This window comes from Danio aesculapii, chromosome 10 (genome assembly GCF_903798145.1).
Source record: "Danio aesculapii chromosome 10, fDanAes4.1, whole genome shotgun sequence".
Classification (NCBI taxonomy): domain Eukaryota; kingdom Metazoa; phylum Chordata; class Actinopteri; order Cypriniformes; family Danionidae; genus Danio; species Danio aesculapii.
The window spans coordinates 22887448-22905540 of NC_079444.1; the positions used below are offsets into that span (position 1 = coordinate 22887448).

The window sequence follows — 18093 nt, forward strand, 5'->3', positions numbered from 1 at the left end:
ATCACCATCTCTATTTCTGTGACAGAGGGGCAGACATCAAGAACAAGTTTCGTGAATCATACCTGCTCCCGTCGCTTTCAGTGAAACCTGACCTGTCATGCGAGACCGCAATTCCCAGAGATAAACTGAACCCTCCTACACCAAGCATTTATGTGAGTTCAGGCCCATTCGTTCCTACAGTATGTTCTTTTTACAAATGTGGATAAATTATGTTCATCTGAGCAAAACGAGCAATAAGTTGTCTGTTTGATTGTGCCATCGGTGCTATTCTGACTGTATGTATTTGTATTTTTAGCTGGAGAGTAAAAGGGATGCTTTCTCTCCCGTGCTCCTGCAGTTCTGCACAGACTCTAAAAATGCAGTTACTGTAATCAGAGGACTGGCTGGATCCCTCCGTCTCAGTGAGAAAACACAATCTCACAAACACACAGTTATTTACAGTCTAAAAACAGTTAGAGGAAAGCAGGAAGGACTTTCAGACAGCAACTTATCAGTCACCATCATAGCAAACAGCTGTTCTGGAAACATTTAAGCAAACAGCAGAATTAATAACGAAGACTACTGACTACAAAAATGGGTCAGTACTATTTTTAAGAGGTTAGGGTTTTTTTATTATCTAATACTCACCAAGGGTACATTAATTAATTAATTAATTAATTAGAAAAGGAAAAGTGTGGCACTGCGCACATGCCAATTACAATCGGTGTGTGGTTTTGTGCACAAAAATTAAAAACTATTGAAACTATTGACCTATTAACCTAGTCTACAGGGGTTGGACAATGTAACTTAAGTATGTATTTATATAGCACATTTATTGTGTATGGCTATTCACCCAAAGAGCTTCTCAATCAAGAGGGGGGTCTCTCCACAGCACCACCAGGGTGCAGCACCCAATTGGATGATGCGTCATCAGCCACAGGACGACGGCGCCAGTGCTATCACCACACACCAGCTATTGGTGGAGTGGGTAGAGAGTGATAGAGCCAATTCAGTGGATGGGGATGATTGGGAGGCCATAATCGGTAAAGGCCAATGGATGTAATTTGGCCAGGACACCAGGGTTACACCCCTACTTTTTATGAGAAGTTCCATGGGATTTTTAATGGCCACAGAGAGTCAGGACCTTAGTTTAACATATCATCCAAAAGACTGTGGTCACTGGCAGTATAGTGTCCCCTTCACTTTACTGGGGCATTAAGACTCACATAGACTGCAGGTTGAGCTCCCTCTGCTGGTCTCACTAACACCACTTCCAACAGCAACCTAGTGTTCCCATGTGGTCTCCCATCCAGGTACTGACCAGGCTCAGCCCTGCTTGAATTAAGTGAGTAACTGGTCTTGGGCTGCAGGGTGATATGGCTGTCAAACCACTGCCCAATTTAGCATTTAAGATTTCATGGCTAACTTTCACCAGCCTGGTGGCCAATTATCATTTATTGCACATTCCATCATTAAAAGCAGAGTGTGAATGTTTAATTAGCAGAGTTATAGCACAGTTTTGCTTAAAATATTGCAATGCACACAACATTATGAGTGACATTTCAGAGTTCAAAAGAGGACAAATTGTTGGTGCATGTCTTGTTGGCGAATGTTACCAAGACACCAAGTCTTGTGATGTATCAAGTGCCGCGGTATCCAGAGTAATGTCAGCGTACCACCAAAAAGGATGAACCACATCCAACAGGAGTAACTGTAGGCGCAAAAGGAAGCTGTCTAAAAGGGATGTCCGGGTGCTAACCTGGATTGTATCCAGAAAACATAAAACCACAGCTGCCACCAACTCACTGCAGAATTAAATGTGCATTCTCCTGTGTCCACCAAAGCTGTTCGTTGGGAGCTCCACAGGGTCAAATTACATGACTGGGCTGCTATAGCCTTTGGTCACTCGTGCCAATGCCAAATGTCAGTTTCAATGGTGCCAGCAGCAAAAATCTTACACTGTGGACAATGAGAAACATGTATTGTTCTCTAAGTCCACTTTCACTGACTTTCTGGGAGAGTTACAGTGTGGAGAAGCCCCAAAGAAGCGTACCACCTAGACTCTTGCATACTCAGAGTGAAGCATGGGGGTGGAACAGTAATGGTTTGGGCTGCCATATCATGATATTCTCTAGGCACTCTCTACTGTGCAAGACTTGTATTTGTCATCCCCAGGACAAATTGATGCTGTATTGGCTGCAAAAGCAGGCCCTACACCATAAGAATTAATTATTGTGGTCTAAAACCTGGCAAATCAGTTTTATTGTCAAATCCCTGTAACTTCTGATAGACCCGAACTGAAAATTCCCTCAAAATTAACTCATCAATCAATACGATTTTGTACTGTCTTTACAGCAGTTGTTGTACTGAAATAATCCAGGGCATGTTTTATAATATTAGAACCCAACATAATTTGAAGGATCTTTCTTAACTATGATTTTTTTGCCTTTCTGGTCAGATCTGGGGTTGTTCTCCACTAAATCTCTGGTGGAAGCCAACTCTGAGCATGCAGTGGAGGTGAGGACTCAGGTGCAGCAGCCTGCAGATGAGAACTGGAACCATTCAGGATCCGCCCAGACCTGGCCCTGTGAAAGTAGCAGATCTCACACCACCATCGCTAAATACGCACAGTATCAAGCATCCAGTTTCCAGGAGAGCTTACAAGTAAGACAGAGTTACAAAGAGTGCTGTAGTGGTATAAGAAAACAACACTGTTAAATGTATCAAATGCAGACACTGTCTATGGCAGGCACATATTCAGTGTAAGAACTGTCTGATCCATTAAAGTCACATTCACACAAACATATACATACTCAAAAAACTAAAACAATGATAACTGTTACCTGTTTATATTTTAGGAAGAGAAAGACAGTGAAGATGAAGATGAGGAAGACAAATCAAATGAAAAAAATGAGACAAAATCCAACTCGCAAATCAACATTGGGATAACTTCAACCACAACCAGGTTAAAAAACATTATAGATTATTCAAATTAGGAATTTTAATTTCAGATTTTAATTTTATTCTTTAGTAGATTTATTTTAAATGTAAGAAATGCTATTTCTGAAAATGTACTCTTTTTTTTTGTACAGCTCAAAGCAGAAAGCTGTTGGGAAAATTATCAAATTTGGAACCAACATTGACTTATCTGACCCAAAACGGTGAGAAATGTTTGTTGATTAAATTTTACTGGACAGGGGGATTCAGAAAAAAAATTTATCCATGCTATTATAATTTGCATTGGTTGTGAGTAAAGGACTGAGTGTGTTTGTCTTCAGGTGGAAGGCGCAGCTGCAGGAGCTGTTGAAGTTGCCTGCGTTCATGCGTGTGTCCTCCACCGCAAACATGCTGAGTCACGTTGGCCACACTATACTGGGCATGAACACAGTCCAGCTTTATATGAAGGTCCCTGGCAGCCGCACACCAGGTCAGTGTACACACACAATATTTCAATGTATTCAAAACTTCTATAAGCCCCGCAAACTTACTTAGATTTCTAATAAGACAGTATTACATTATTTACCTTAACATTTTTGTCAAGTTTGGTCTCCTTGAGAATAACAAAACCATTTCACATGCTCACACACACTCAATTTTCCTTTCAATGGGGTTTTTATTATTCTAAATCTATATAATATCATATATGTATAATACATGTGCATCATCTTAAAGCTGAATAAATTACAGTAGATAGGAGAGTTCAATAAAATCTAAATATATTAAGAAAATCACCTTTAAAGTTGTTTAAATAAAGTGCTTATCATTTCACATTGCGATTTCAAAAATGTTTTGTTATATTTTCAGTAGGAATTGTACAAAATAGCTTCATTGATCTTTTCTTAATATTCTAATGTTTTTGAAATGAAAGAAATCTATAATTTTGGCCCATGCAATGTATTTTTGGCCTAATAAAAAGGGCTAATAATTTTAACCTTTAAATGTTTTTAAAAAATTAAAAACTGCTTTTATTCTAGCCAAAATAAACCAACCAAGACTTTCTCCAGAAGAAAAAATATCTCAGACATACTGTGAAAATTTCCTTGCTCTGTTAAACATCATTTAGGAAATATAAAAAAGAAATAAATTCAAAGGGGGGCTAATAATTCTTCTTTAACTGTATTATTTTGTTCAACTTAAAGTGTACCTGTTCAACATAGGATTGGTTTTATTTGGATATATTTATTATTTTGTTAATTGTGCTCTAGAATTTTTTATGAAGATAAAATGAAATCTAACAAGTATGACTTTCTCTCTCTAGGACATCAGGAAAATAATAACTTCTGTTCAGTGAATATCAATATTGGCCCTGGTGACTGTGAATGGTTTGCTGTCCATGAACACTACTGGAAAGCCATCAGTGACTTCTGTGAAAAGTATGTTTTAGATCAGTTCAGTATAGATCAACTATTTCAGACCTTTTTAAAGACTTACTACATTATTTTATAAGATGAAAGTGCTCAAATTTAAAGCTGTCTCTCTGTGTGTTAGGCATGGCGTGGACTATCTGACAGGCTCATGGTGGCCGGTTCTGGAGGACCTGTACCGTTCTAACATCCCCGTGTATCGCTTTATTCAGAGGCCAGGTGACCTGGTGTGGATCAACGCCGGCACTGTGCACTGGGTCCAGGCTGTGGGCTGGTGCAACAACATCGCCTGGAATGTTGGCCCTTTAAACGGTGAGTGAGACAGTAGGAGGCGCCAAAGACATTAATTGATGGTCAATTCTTCACATTCACCAGTCACTTAATTAGGTTGACCAGTTTGTTAATGTAAATATCTAATCAGCCAATCACATAGTAGATACTTACTGCAAATAGACACGCAGAAGTTCAAATGGAGCAGCAGAATGGGGAAGAGAGTTGTTTTAAGTGAGTTTGAACATGGAATGGTTTTTGTTTCCAAACTGGCTGGTCTGAGTATTTCCGAAGCTGCTGCTTTACTTGGATTTTTCGCACATATGGTGAGATGGCCATCTCTAGGGTTTGCGTAGAATGAACTGAATGAACTTTCAAGGAATGGAAAAGAGATGATGTCAAATGAGCAGCAGTTTCATGTATTAAAATGCCATTTTGATATCAGAGGATAGCTCAAAAATTGTGTTACAACTGTGTTCTGCAGAAGAGCATCTCTGAACACAACACATCAACCCTTGAAGCAGATAAGTGCACCAGGTGCCACTCCTATTGTCTAAGTAAAGGAAAATGAGGTTATAATTTGCTTGGGCCCACAAAAGACTGTAAACAGCTTTCCTGAATGAAGAGACTCAATCTCTAATGCAAATTTCAATGGTAGATTCATATTTTAGTGTAAACAGTAACACCATGGATCCATTGTATCCATGGTTCATACTGGTGCTGTTGATGTAATAGTGTGGGTGGATAGTGACTTGGCGCAATACCAATTGAGCATAGTTTAAATGCCTTAGCCCTGTCTATTGTTGCTAGTTCCCTAGCCCTGACTATTTATCACCCGTGAACCAATCTTATGATGTCTACTTCGAGCAGGATAACACACCATGTCACAAAGCTCCAAATCTGCTCAAACTGGTTTATTGAACATGACAGTCAGCGGGTTTTCATCCTAACATGAAGCAAATCTTTAGAAATTCAGTTTAAACGTGAATGAGGTGCATTTAAATCAAATTGTTAGAGTGGCTGACTGTAGCATTGGTAACCTAGTAAGGATGTAAAGATTGACCTGACTCCTGATTAGATACGATTCACGATACTAATCTCACGATTCATGATTTAGTCACAACATTTTTTAACAAAATTATTTGAGACAAATTTAAGATGAACAAGAGCCCTCTTTTTTAACAAATGCTGCACTTGTTTTAACAAAATAAAATCTTTTCTGCAATAACTACATTGGAATTTTAAAACAAAATCCAAATAAAAAAGTAAATGCAAACTAAAGAAGACTCTTTAATATAAACAAACTAAAACTTTGACTGTGCCGCTACATTACAAATTAGCACATTTACAATGTCCCCTGTTGATGAAAAAACTCTCACTGGGGACTGAGATGACTGATGTTGTGAGGAAAGCCCTTCCTAAACCAGAGAGCAGGGTGTATAGAGATGGTCAATAAGCTTTCTGCTCCAGGGGACTGGCCACTGATATAAAACTCTAATCATAATATATGATATAATAAGCTATAATATAAACTATTAAAATATGCATTAACTAAACTGAAAAAGAGAGGGTAAAAAAGGAACAATCTAATACCTGGTTCTGTAACAGCCATAGGCTGGTAACAGCACAACTTTCTTTTTCAATCTGAAAAACATCTTCACACTTTCGCTATAAAAACACTGATGTACCATGTGATCTCCGTAGCACTCGTCAGAGCAAACGGAGCTGCCAATCCTCCGGTCAGCATGGTTTGGCCTATTAATAGCTTTTTACGTATAGACGTCTGTGACAGTAGTTTTTCACTGTGCTAATGGTTTATGTGCATCAGATTTGTTGTTCTGTCAGTGTAAGTAAACGTCTTTTTGCAGTATTTGCTCACAGTTTGGCTGTCCAAAATCGCATACTTCCATACTATATAGTATGCTAAAAACAGTATGCGTATGTCCGAATTGATAGAATTCGAAAATCAGTATGTGAGAAGTAGCTGGATGACCTACTACATCTGGCGAGATTCTGAAGTGCGCATCACATGCACGCTGTGATATCCCATGATGCCTCCCAAGAGAAGTCATGAATGGGAGTGAACCGACGCAATTGAGTAGGTCACTTGACCATGACAAAATGGCAGATGTTGTTGCTCACATTCATACTGGATAGAATATACTGTATAGAACAGCCGAGTAGTACATTTAAATTCAAATGCAGTACCTACTGAGTAGTAGGCGGTTTAGGACACAGCCGAAGGCTGTTTGCTTGCCGTCCCACCTCTTCCTCGCTGCTCATGTGCAGGTAAAACAGGTTTGCACCTGTAAACAGCGCCCCCTCTGTTCAAAACAGGTATCACAATTCATTCAACATGTGTACTGGTTTGAATCGTCACATATTTAAAGCGATTTTTCAACCGGCTCACAGTGAATCGTTACATTCCTATAACCAGCAATCAACAGTAAACAAGGCAAGCATGATGGAGTCCAGTGGGTGAAATGTTTACTACGTCAGGGTATTTAACGTGTTTCCATCTCCCAATATTCACATAATCGCACCAAAGTCGAAATAAGGAATTTTTATTCTAAATTAGTCAATTTCCTGCGATAGTTCAAAATGCCCATTAACACAGAGGGATGGAAACCCAGCTAATGAGTTCATCAAACTCAAATATCCTCACAGACCCTAAATCTCAATCCAGTTTGGCAGTTTTGGGATGTTCTGGAATGATAGAGTTGCATCGTGGATTTTTAAACTCAGAAATCTTTCATTGTTGACGAAAATCTCTGAGGAATTGGCACCTTGTTGAATCTGTAGACGGTTTTCCACTATCGGGTCCCCTAATGGTCCCAACCAGTGCTAGTAAGGTGTCTTTGGTGAGTGTACATGATGTTGTTGTGTTCATTATGTCTTCCCAGCCTATCAATACCAGCTAGCTCTTGAGCGCTTTGAGTGGAACGAGATCAAGAAGGTCAAATCAATCGTCCCTATGATTCACGTGTCATGGAACGTCGCCCGCACAATCAAAATCACAGACCCGAACACATTCAAGATGGTCAAGTGAGTGCTGTGTTGAGGCATTCATGTTATCAACACCTACTTTACAGTACTATAGTGTTCCAGCTCCTCCTCCTCCTCTTCATCTTCTCTTTCAGACATTGTCTCATGCAGTCCATCAAACACATTCAGATCTTGAGGGACCAGCTGGTGTCTGCAGGGAAGAAGATCTCCTATCAGAGCAGGGTGAAGGATGAGCCGGCGTATTACTGCAATGAGTGCGATGTGAGGAACACTAAGTATACTGAAGGCATATGATATTGTGTAATAATTCATTTTATGTGAGTGTGCATACCTGTATGTGTGTTGAACAGTTGGAGGTGTTTGACCTGCTGTTTGTGACCAGTGAGAACAGCAGTAGGAAGTCGTATGTGGTTCACTGTGAGGACTGCGCTCGGGAACGAAGCCCCGGACTGAATGGGGTGGTGGTGCTGGAGCAGTACCGCATTGATGAGCTGATGAACATGTATGATAACTTTACCCTGGTAAGACAAATACTCTTATTCACACTAATACAAAAGTCTGATATTATATTTTATTATATTATATTATATTATATTATATTATATTATATTATATTATATTATATTATATTATATTATATTATAATATATTATATTATATTATATTATATTTTATTATATTTTATTCTAATATATTATATTTTATTTTATTGTATTATATTATATTACAATACATTATATTATATTGAATTATATTATATGATATGATATTAATATTCTATTATATTATATTGTATCAATAATATCTTATATTATATTGTATCATATTTAATTTTGTTATATTATATTATATTGAATTATATGATATATTAATATTCTATTCTATTAATATTATATTATATTATATTGTTTCATTTTTTTATTTTATTACGCAGATACTTGAATAACAGTAAGTACATGACATGTAAAATGCATAGTATAATCTGCTGATTTTAAACGTATAGAATAATAATGGAATACAGTTATGTAAACAACCAAAACATTATAGTTTCATTTTTAAATTAGTACTCATCCTTTATATAATATATAATAATATTATATATAATATTATGTGAATGTGACTTGGACATGTTTGAAATAGAATTAAATATATAATAACATTTGATTTGATTGTTTTTATATTGATTTAGAATATTTTAATAATATTAATAAATAAAATAAAATTTCATGACATTTTTATCTGTTATTTATTTCATTTAATTCATTTTAAATAACAGAATTTATATAAAATGACATTGAAATTGTTAAAAATGCTTTCATTCTTTCATTACCCTTCATATTTCAGTATGAAAAAGAAAATAGAATGTATATTTTTGGGAGGTGGGACCTGGGAATGCTTAAAATAAAATAAGCAATTTGATTAGCAATTTTAAATGAATGCAAAAACGCCAAACCCATTATGTAAAATCCGTTCTTGATTACGTGGATTACTCAGTTAGCTGGATTTGATTATTGACGATTTGACACGATCCAGGATCATTTCGTTCTTCAAAACTCATTCGAGAGTTGTTGTCATAGCAACAGTTCTGGTAGCTCAAACCTGCAGGCTTATTTTATATAAACAGGATTAGATTGGGTCATTTGAAGCAAAGGTAATACTGAAAATAGTAATACCTTTGCTTGAAATGACCCGATCTAAATATATATATATATATATATATATATATATATATATATATATATATATATATATATATAGTTTAAAAAATATATAGATAAAACTTATGTAATCTGCACTCCGAAATAAAAAACAAAGACTGTCACGGGGTGGTTCTCACATATATTAATTTGGACTTTTTAGACACAAACGCATACTATTTTAAGGTACCAGGTTTTGTACAATTTGTGTATGATGACAGACATGCACAATATTCTACTTTTTTTTAAAGGAATAATAATTTATGCAGTCATGCACAGGTTTTGACAGCTGATATGATGGGGATTTGATGCTTCGCAAAAGTTGCAGATACCTTTACTGATATCAAAATGCTTTTTGATGCAAAATTTATTTAAACAGCCAGTTGTTCCAGTTATGCCGATTAAGAAACTTGAATAGGCCTATGCTACTATAAAGAAAATCCGCTCTAAATGTAAAACTAAATAAATTGCTAAACACTCTTGACACATAAGTGTAAAACCTGCAGCTCACAACAGAGGTGGAAAATTATTGTCTATCTTATTTAACAAGCCATCAACTGTGAATATTATGGAATTTTACTCATATTGATAATTGAATATTAATCAGATGATGTCATTACGCTGCTGCGCCGTCAGCCAATCGTTGCATTGCTGATCATGATTTTGAGGATCGATAGATCTGTCCTTCACAACACACACAGCGATCTCTGATCAGTTCATCCAGACATTTTAATCTGATTCACAAACTTGTTTGAAGAACCAAATTAGCCAGAGATCAGTTATCAAAATTAAAAGATCCAGGATCTGTCAAATCATCTTAGATCATTAAAACAAGGTATGAAGAACAAACCCTTGGACTATAATCTAATCCATCAATAACAGTTTTACTAGGAATTGTACATTTTATGTATGTACTGTAATAAAAGTTAAACTAGTTTCTCAACAGTTATGCTTTTTTCTCTTCAGTCTGCAGTTCCATGCTGTAGGTGAGCTTGATGTCTGAAATTACACAGCCATAACCAAATCTCCCACCCTCCTGCCCCAAAGCAGCGGCACAAACCTTCTGTTCTCCTTTTATTTGATTTTCATTTCCTACCAAAACCACTACTGCAGACTTACGGAACAGCCGATCAAACCGCTGTTTACTTCACATTGTTTACAATCCTATCAGCAGATGTCGTCTTCCCTCAGCCAGAAACTGACGGGACATCTGAGTCTAGAATGACTAGAGTGGTGCTACATCATTGGACTCGAACAATAATCTTGTAACTTGGCTATCAGGTCACTAATCCACAACGGATAACTGCTGTGATTTTCCTTTTTAAAATGAAAAAAAAAAAAAAAAAAACGGAGAAAAAAACAATTGTCAACTTGCCGAACACGTGCATTAATTCAGGTACTGATGTAGTTTACTTTTTTATGCAAACGGAAGACGATTTCACCAGTCCAGTTATACTCTATGTCTCTGGTTTATCTGAGTGGTGCTTTGATACAACGTATATAAAAACAGCAGGGGATTGATTTCTCTCGGCGCTGATGACCATTGCAGTGGCATTACGTTTATTATTAGTTTGTTTTGTTTTTGGTTTGTTTAGTTGTTTTTCCCATTTCAGTCGTGTCATATTTACTACAAGTCTGATCTTTGTAAATGGTATTTGCATATTTGACCGGGTGCTATTTTTTTAATTTCTCGAAGGTTTTCAGAAAGAAAAAAACAATAAAAAAACTTTTTTAACAACAGTCTAGACTAACACCGTTTGGGCCTTGTGATACGCATTTAGACAAAAGGTCATTTCATAGTATTTGATTAAGTCAGTAATGGCTTTCTAAGAGCATTAAAGTATCACGTGAGGTACAGTATATGTAACAATTATTCCAAACGATACGGGTTTAATCGAAACTTATTTGATTGCATTTGTCTGGAAAACCTTGTGTGTGTGTGTGTGTTAAGTGAAACTTTTTTGTATAACTCAAACAAAAAAAAAAAGCATTCCTGCGAACTTGTGGTTTTTGATGCATTTCTTAATCCGAATGGCCCGTTCACACCAGGATTGATAATATTCTAACAATATTAGCTGCAGAGTTGGTGCAATCTTGAAAACATGTTTCAGAGTATATAAAAACAATACTGTCTCTGTGTTAACTACAAAAATGTGATTTCATAGAAATGGTGCCATTCACATGTGTATTATGTGTTTATTCTGTAAGCACACAGGAGAAACACAGCTTTGAATCCACTTGACCAATTGCTTCGCAAAACATTTCACTGTTACAGTGTGTTTGCAACACCGCAGTCAAAACTGTGTAAATGCAACAAAAACTCAGGCTAAACATCTGTTTAAAACAGCTTTTACAAATACAATGCAAATGTTTTGTTGACGGTATAATCTATCAAATGTAATAGCTAATCATCTATTATAATTGAATATTTCGTGTCTGCATAATATTGCTCATTTTGCTCATTCCATTGTGGGCTCCGCTAAACAGACCAATAAGAGGCTATTAACAACTATTATTCCTTTTAATGATACAAACATTAAAATAAGGGGGAAAATATGAACGCTTGTTCAGTGATTCACCACTAGAGGGCGATCCCTGTGAACCAAATCAGGTGGATTTGTCCCCAGTGAAGAAACTTTAAAATGACACATTTTTTGGAAAATAGTACATGATGAAACCTTGTTCGATATATGCTCTGAAGCACTGATTCAAACAATAGATTTGTAAAGGTTTTAAAGCTTCATGAAGACGTGTAGAGTTTCAAGATTACAAAATGGCATCTACTCACCTGGTGTGCGTAATACAGCATTTCCTGTTGCTTTTTGTAGATCTGTGTGAATGGGGAATGTTTTGACAATGTTGCTGTTTGTACGCAAAATTTGCCAATAACGGAAACTAAGCAATATTTGAAAAACACTTCGCCACAATGTTGGACAGATTCAAAAAACAGCAGTAAGGGGCGTGTCTAGTTACTGTTCTATATATCAAAAAGGGGCGTGTCTAGTAACTGTTATAGCTATGAAAAAGGGGTGAGGCCATGTTGGGTCAAGGCTGATTTATACTTCTGCGTCAAGCGCACACAAATGGTCTGGTGCTGCTTTCACGCGGTCGCATAGCACTCGCTGTGGCTGACGCGCATCTCTCAAAAAAATTTAACTACATGTTGCAACAACGCAATGTGATTAGTCTGCTTTGTAACGGTGGTGAGGGTAGGCGGTGCTAAGTGCAGTGAGCCTGTTGATGCGAGTGTTTACAAGTGTCGAGTCCTGTGAAGGAGCTCCAGTTGGAAACGTTTGTTTTGTGTTTAACTTGTGAATAAAGTTGTTGCACGTCTGCCGGTTCCCGCCTCTGAATGAGCAAGCTTTAGCTACTTGTACATTTAAGGTAGCGATCAGAAAAAACAAAATACCCTTGAAGAAACTTGACACATAAAAACCTCACTGTCAGCTAACATGTTGGCGGTCTTATTGCAGAGCAACACAAACAGCACGCAGAAGTATAAATACACGACTACGCGCAGGGCATGCGCTATGGGTCACGGCGATCACTCAATGCAGAAGTATAAACCAGCCTTTACAGGCATGTTTGCTTTGGTGCTTATCAACATCATTTGGGAAGTAATTTAGTCTAACTTGAACATTTTAATACACCGCTGTGGTGTAAACGTACCCTAATTACTCTTTAAAGCAGGATAGATTCTGATTTGTATCATTAAATGTCATTTTTTATTCTTCTGTTGAACATGAATGATATATTGTGGAACGTTGCAAACCGGTAGCCATTGACTTCCATACTATTTTTTTTTTTCCAAAGTCAAGTTTTCCATAGTAACATTCTTCAAAATACCTCCTTTTGTGATCAACAGAAGAAACTAAAAGGTTTGGAGTCAATTTTAATTATATGGTGGAACTATCCCTTTAAACAATATTTTTATCATGATTGTAGTAAAACTCTGTTCATTTATATTTTAAAAAGTATCATTATCACCCCTGGTGTAAATGGGCCTTTTATCGTTTTATTTGAATTATAATATCATAGCTGAATACTTCTGTTTTGCGTATTTTGTTCTTTATTTATTTCCCTTTCTTTTCCTTTTGTATTTATTGATTGTCCGTGATGCTTCTCTTTTCCGAGACATGCGTATTTTGTAAATCTTTCTGTTGTGCTGATGTGGTGAGGCTTTCGGGGGAACGTCTGATTCAACAATGGTGCTGATCCCCCTCCCTCCCGGGTCTCTCTCTATCTCTATCTCTCTCTCTTTCTGTCTGTATAAACTCTGTAGGTTTGAAAACATGAATTTAATCTCACAAGTTGGTGCTTAGAACAGAGTCAGTACACTTTTATGAACTGAATGTCTTTGTACTGTATATTTAACACATGACAAATTGTTTGCTTTACATATGAGGTACAGGATATTGTGACACATGTACGATTTCCCTCATCCTAGCTGTTATGATTATTACAGTCTTTCTGATTTATGATCATTATTGACGAATTTCAGATTATCGAGGAGATGCGTTCCAGCTATACCTCTCGGAGTGTGTTTTCAGGTTCATTGCCATTTTATTGTTTGTTTTACTGTATTAAAAGAAAAGAAAATTAAAAAAAGAAAAAGATTAAGGAACTGAGCCAGACTTGTCTAAAACATTTTGTGATTTTTGTGTGTTATTCCTGATATAATAATAACTATTAAAAAAAGAATAAAACCTTCTGATAAATTCACTAGTGTGCACGTGTGTAAGTTATTTCTGGATTGTGTGTGGAATTGTATTGTGATGAATAAGATGATAGCTATAGGAGTGTGTTTTCTTTGCCGTATTTCTGTTTGTTTTAAAGGGCACCTATGATTAAAATCAACTTTTATAAGTTGTTTAGAGAGAACTGTGTGTTTGTATAGTGTGTCCAGTCATATTGGAGTGATATATCCCCAATAAGTCTCTTTTTTTAATTTACTAATGTTAAAATAGAATCCAAATCCCAGTAATTTTTAGGCCCACCGCAACGTGATTTAGTAGTGCAGTTTCCCCGCCCACTGAATTGATTGACAGGTGCCATGTCTCCATAATACCATGTACACACATGTCCACAGAACTTTTTTGCAAAGAAGCTAGAAGTAAAACATATGTTACAACTCTCTGTGATCAGCTGCACATAAATAATTTATTTTAAAAGTTTAAAACGTTTTTAAAACAGAGCATGTTTGTAATAAAGACAGGAAAATCGCAATGTAATTCTTAACTGCTATAATCACCACGGCCGCATGGTGTCAGTAAACGCCAAATATACATCATAGACTGTGTGTGTGTGTGTGTGTGTGTGTGTAGTGCTGTCACCTAACAGCAAGAAGGTCGCTGGCTCCAGCCTCGGCTGGGTCAGTTGGCGTTTCTGTGTGGAGTTTGCATGTTCTCCCTGTGTCTGCGTGGGTTTCCTCCGGGTGCTCTGGTTTCCCCCACAGTCCAAAGACATGCAGTACAGGTAAATTGGGTAGGTTAAATTGTCCGTAGTGTATGAGTGTGTGTGGATGTTTCCCAGAGATGGGTTGCGGCTGGAAGGGTGTCCGCTGTGTAAAAACTTGCTGGATAAGTTGGCGGTTCATTCCGCTGTGGCGACCCCAGATTAATAAAGGGACTAAGACGAAAAAAAAATGAAATGTGTGTGTACTGCAAATTTGTGTGACTCGTTGTTTCAGAAAGGCTTGAATAGACTTACTTGGCATTTTTGTCTAATGAACTGGATTTCAGCTTCATCTGTGTCTGTCTTTATCACTGACTGCTGTTTATCTGATGTAACGCATGAGAAGCAGCTCATTTAAATTTAAAGAGCCCATATTATGGGTTTTTGAAAATGCCCTTCCATGTAGTGTGTAACACAGCTCTAAGTGAAGTGAAATATCCAGCTAAGGCTTAAATCTGTAAGTGTACAGTGTTTAAAACTATTGATTCATCTATAAAAGAGTCGACTCATAGTGCTTCAAACGAGTCGTCTTGATAACGAGTCATTAGGTGTTTCGCGATGACGCAGCCACGAAACACAAGCCTCGCCAGTAGTTACGCGCGCAAACCAGGGAGATTTGAAACCTGCGGCCCCGCCCACTAACACAGAAAAAACACTAGACACACACACACAGATGCCGCCGGTCGAATGAAGTCACGCTGTGCTCAGATGGATAATATTGACAGTCTCTACCCAAAGATGAGTTGTGAACTGTGAAGAATCAGTGGTTGAGGTTTATTCACTAGTGTAAGTAAGTGCGATTAAAATTGTTGCCTCGTTTAACTTGCAAACTATGTATTTATTGTGTTTTGTTACTTGTTAACCTGGTACAGTACACGCGGTTACTCTTTATATTCTCTTATCACATGTAAGCCACGTTAAAAACGCAACGCGTGCCGCTTTGTTTACGGATTTAACGTTAAAGGCTTTTGTGAGCTCGCGTTCCACTGCCGTTTGTCGTTGCTATGGCGATCATAAGCTAGGAGACAGGAGAGGTGTCGATCTCCCTAGTTCTGAGGAGGAACGTGTGTGTGTGTGTGTGTGTGTGTGTGTGTGTGTGTGAGAAAGAGAGAGAGAGAGAAAGAACAGGTCGAGTTTGTGACGCCTAGGGGCTAGGAGACAGGAGACTCGCGTCGCTTTCCCTAGTTCTTCTGAGGAGCGTTGTGTGTGTGTGTGTGTGTGAGAGAGAGAGAGAGAGAGAGAGACTCGCGTCGCTTTCCCTAGTTTTTCTGAGGAGCGTTGTGTGTGTGTGTGTGTGTGTGTGTGTGTGTGTGTGTGTGTGTGTGTGTGTGTGTGTGTGTGTGTGTGTGAGAGAGAGAGAGAGAGAGAGAGAGACTCGCGTCGCTTTCCCTAGTTCTTCTGAGGAGCGTTGTGTGTGTGTGTGAGAGAGAGGGAGAGGGAGAGGCTAGGCGACTCGCGTCGATCTCCCCAGTTCTTCTGAGGAGGGTTGTGTGTGTGTGTGAAAAAAGCCTTACACTATGAAGCGTGTGTGCACTGTGACTACTTTTATATAGTTGATTACCAGCTGGGCATTTCACTCTGTCTCATGCTGAAGCCTGTCACTGTCGACCAATCGCAGCAGGCTGTCATTGGTCCAATCAGCGCAGATTAGCTTCGCGCTGAGGAGGGGGTTGGGAACAAATGAATCGCTGAACGATTCATATGGGAGTCGTTGGGATAATTAGGTAAAAATAAATGCAGATTATAAGACCATAAAAGTGTTTTATGACCTTGCATGCATATTAGACTGTTGTTGGAGACCCTTACAACCTAAATATGACCCTATTTCATGTATAATATGGGCTCTTTAAAGGCACAGGCTACAAAAACAGCTACACCAAAATGGGGAGATTCTACATTATATATTATTAATCTGATGGGTATTTTGAGCTGAAACTTTACAGAGACATTCTGGAGACACCAAAGTCTTATTTTACATCTTGTAAAACAGGTGCCCTTTAATGTATTAAGACTGATGTATTTAAATAGGGAAAATAGTAAGGAAACATTTGGTGGTTTTTCTGTTATTCCTGAGGTAATGATAACTTTAAAAAGTCTTTATGTGTAAGTTATTCCTGCATTGTGTGTGAAAGTGTACAGGGAGGTTACATCAATACCAAGAGGAGTGTGTTTCAGGTTCATTTCCATTTTTCACTTTGTTTAATGTATCAAAAAAAGAGTAAATAAATGAATGTTTAAGAGAAATTTTAAATATTAAGGAAATGTTTCAGACTTAATTATTTTTAGTTATTCTTGGCATAACAGTAACTAAAAAGTATCAAATCTGCTAAAACCCTAACTTAAATGAATTCATTGCCTTTTTTTCTTTTGTTTTACTGTGTTAATAAATAAAGAAATAGCATTAACAAAAAAATCTAAAGAATAGGAAAAACTAAAGAACTGAGCCAGATTTATCTAACGTTTTATATGACTATTGTGTGTTAATCCAGCCTGATCTCACGAGAAAACGTAAGTATTTTACGTTTTGTCAGTTTAGTGGCTAATTCGTACGAATTCGCGAATTCAGTCGTACGAAATTGTACGATTTTAAAAAGGAGGCGTGGCACCTATAACCCCACCCCTAAACCCAACCATCATTGGGGGATGAGCAAATCGTACGAAAATGTACGAATTAGATCGTACAAATTCATATGAATTAGCCACTAAATCAAAAAGTTACAAACTGCCGTGAGATTGTGTTGGTTATTACTGACATGATAATTATAAACAAGAATAAAACCTTCTGCTAACTTTACAAGTGTTTATATGAAAGTTATTTGTGGATTGTGAATGGAAGTGTATTAGAGGAAGGTTACACTGATACCAAGAGGATTGTGTTTCAGATTAATTTCCGTTTTCAGTTTGTTTTATATTAAAGAAAAAAAACATTTAAAAAAAAATTTCAAAGGAAAGAAAAAACATTAAGGAACTGATTTATTTTTTTGAGCACTATTCCTAATATAAAGATAACTATAAAACAAGACTAAAAGCTTCTGCTAAGTTCACGAGTGTTTACGTGTAAGTTATTTGTGGATTGTGAAGTATATTAGAGGAAGGTTACAGATGGTCAGTCTCCTGTCTGTCTGTGGGCTGGAAGTGAGGCCTGCAGAGGTCATGGGACAGGACTAATGTTTCGGTGACACCTCGGCTCTCTCTCAGGACTTTACTGCGGAAATCCTGGCTCCAAGGCCAGGAAGGCAGGTTTTCCTCTTTTATGACTCTCAGGATATATCTCGTTTTTCACCGTCCCTCTGCACTTAACGCTTATATTCCACCAGCAGTCC

The 18093-nt window shown here is 37.4% G+C and overlaps 1 protein-coding gene across 1 annotated transcript in view; it reads left to right on the forward strand.

The window, feature by feature from the left end:
* kdm6bb (lysine (K)-specific demethylase 6B, b) overlaps positions 1 to 14038 on the forward strand; it is a 36514-nt gene extending 22476 nt beyond the window's left edge. Inside the window, exons 10-21 of the mRNA XM_056466335.1 lie at positions 26 to 152; positions 296 to 401; positions 2438 to 2643; positions 2838 to 2944; positions 3072 to 3140; positions 3258 to 3406; positions 4238 to 4352; positions 4468 to 4655; positions 7517 to 7658; positions 7754 to 7880; positions 7970 to 8140; positions 10283 to 14038. Of these exons, the coding sequence (XP_056322310.1) occupies positions 26 to 152; positions 296 to 401; positions 2438 to 2643; positions 2838 to 2944; positions 3072 to 3140; positions 3258 to 3406; positions 4238 to 4352; positions 4468 to 4655; positions 7517 to 7658; positions 7754 to 7880; positions 7970 to 8140; positions 10283 to 10306 (1531 nt within the window). The 3' untranslated portion in view covers positions 10307 to 14038. The remainder of the gene's footprint in view (positions 1 to 25; positions 153 to 295; positions 402 to 2437; positions 2644 to 2837; positions 2945 to 3071; positions 3141 to 3257; positions 3407 to 4237; positions 4353 to 4467; positions 4656 to 7516; positions 7659 to 7753; positions 7881 to 7969; positions 8141 to 10282) is intronic.
* The last annotated feature ends 4055 nt before the right edge of the window (positions 14039 to 18093 follow it).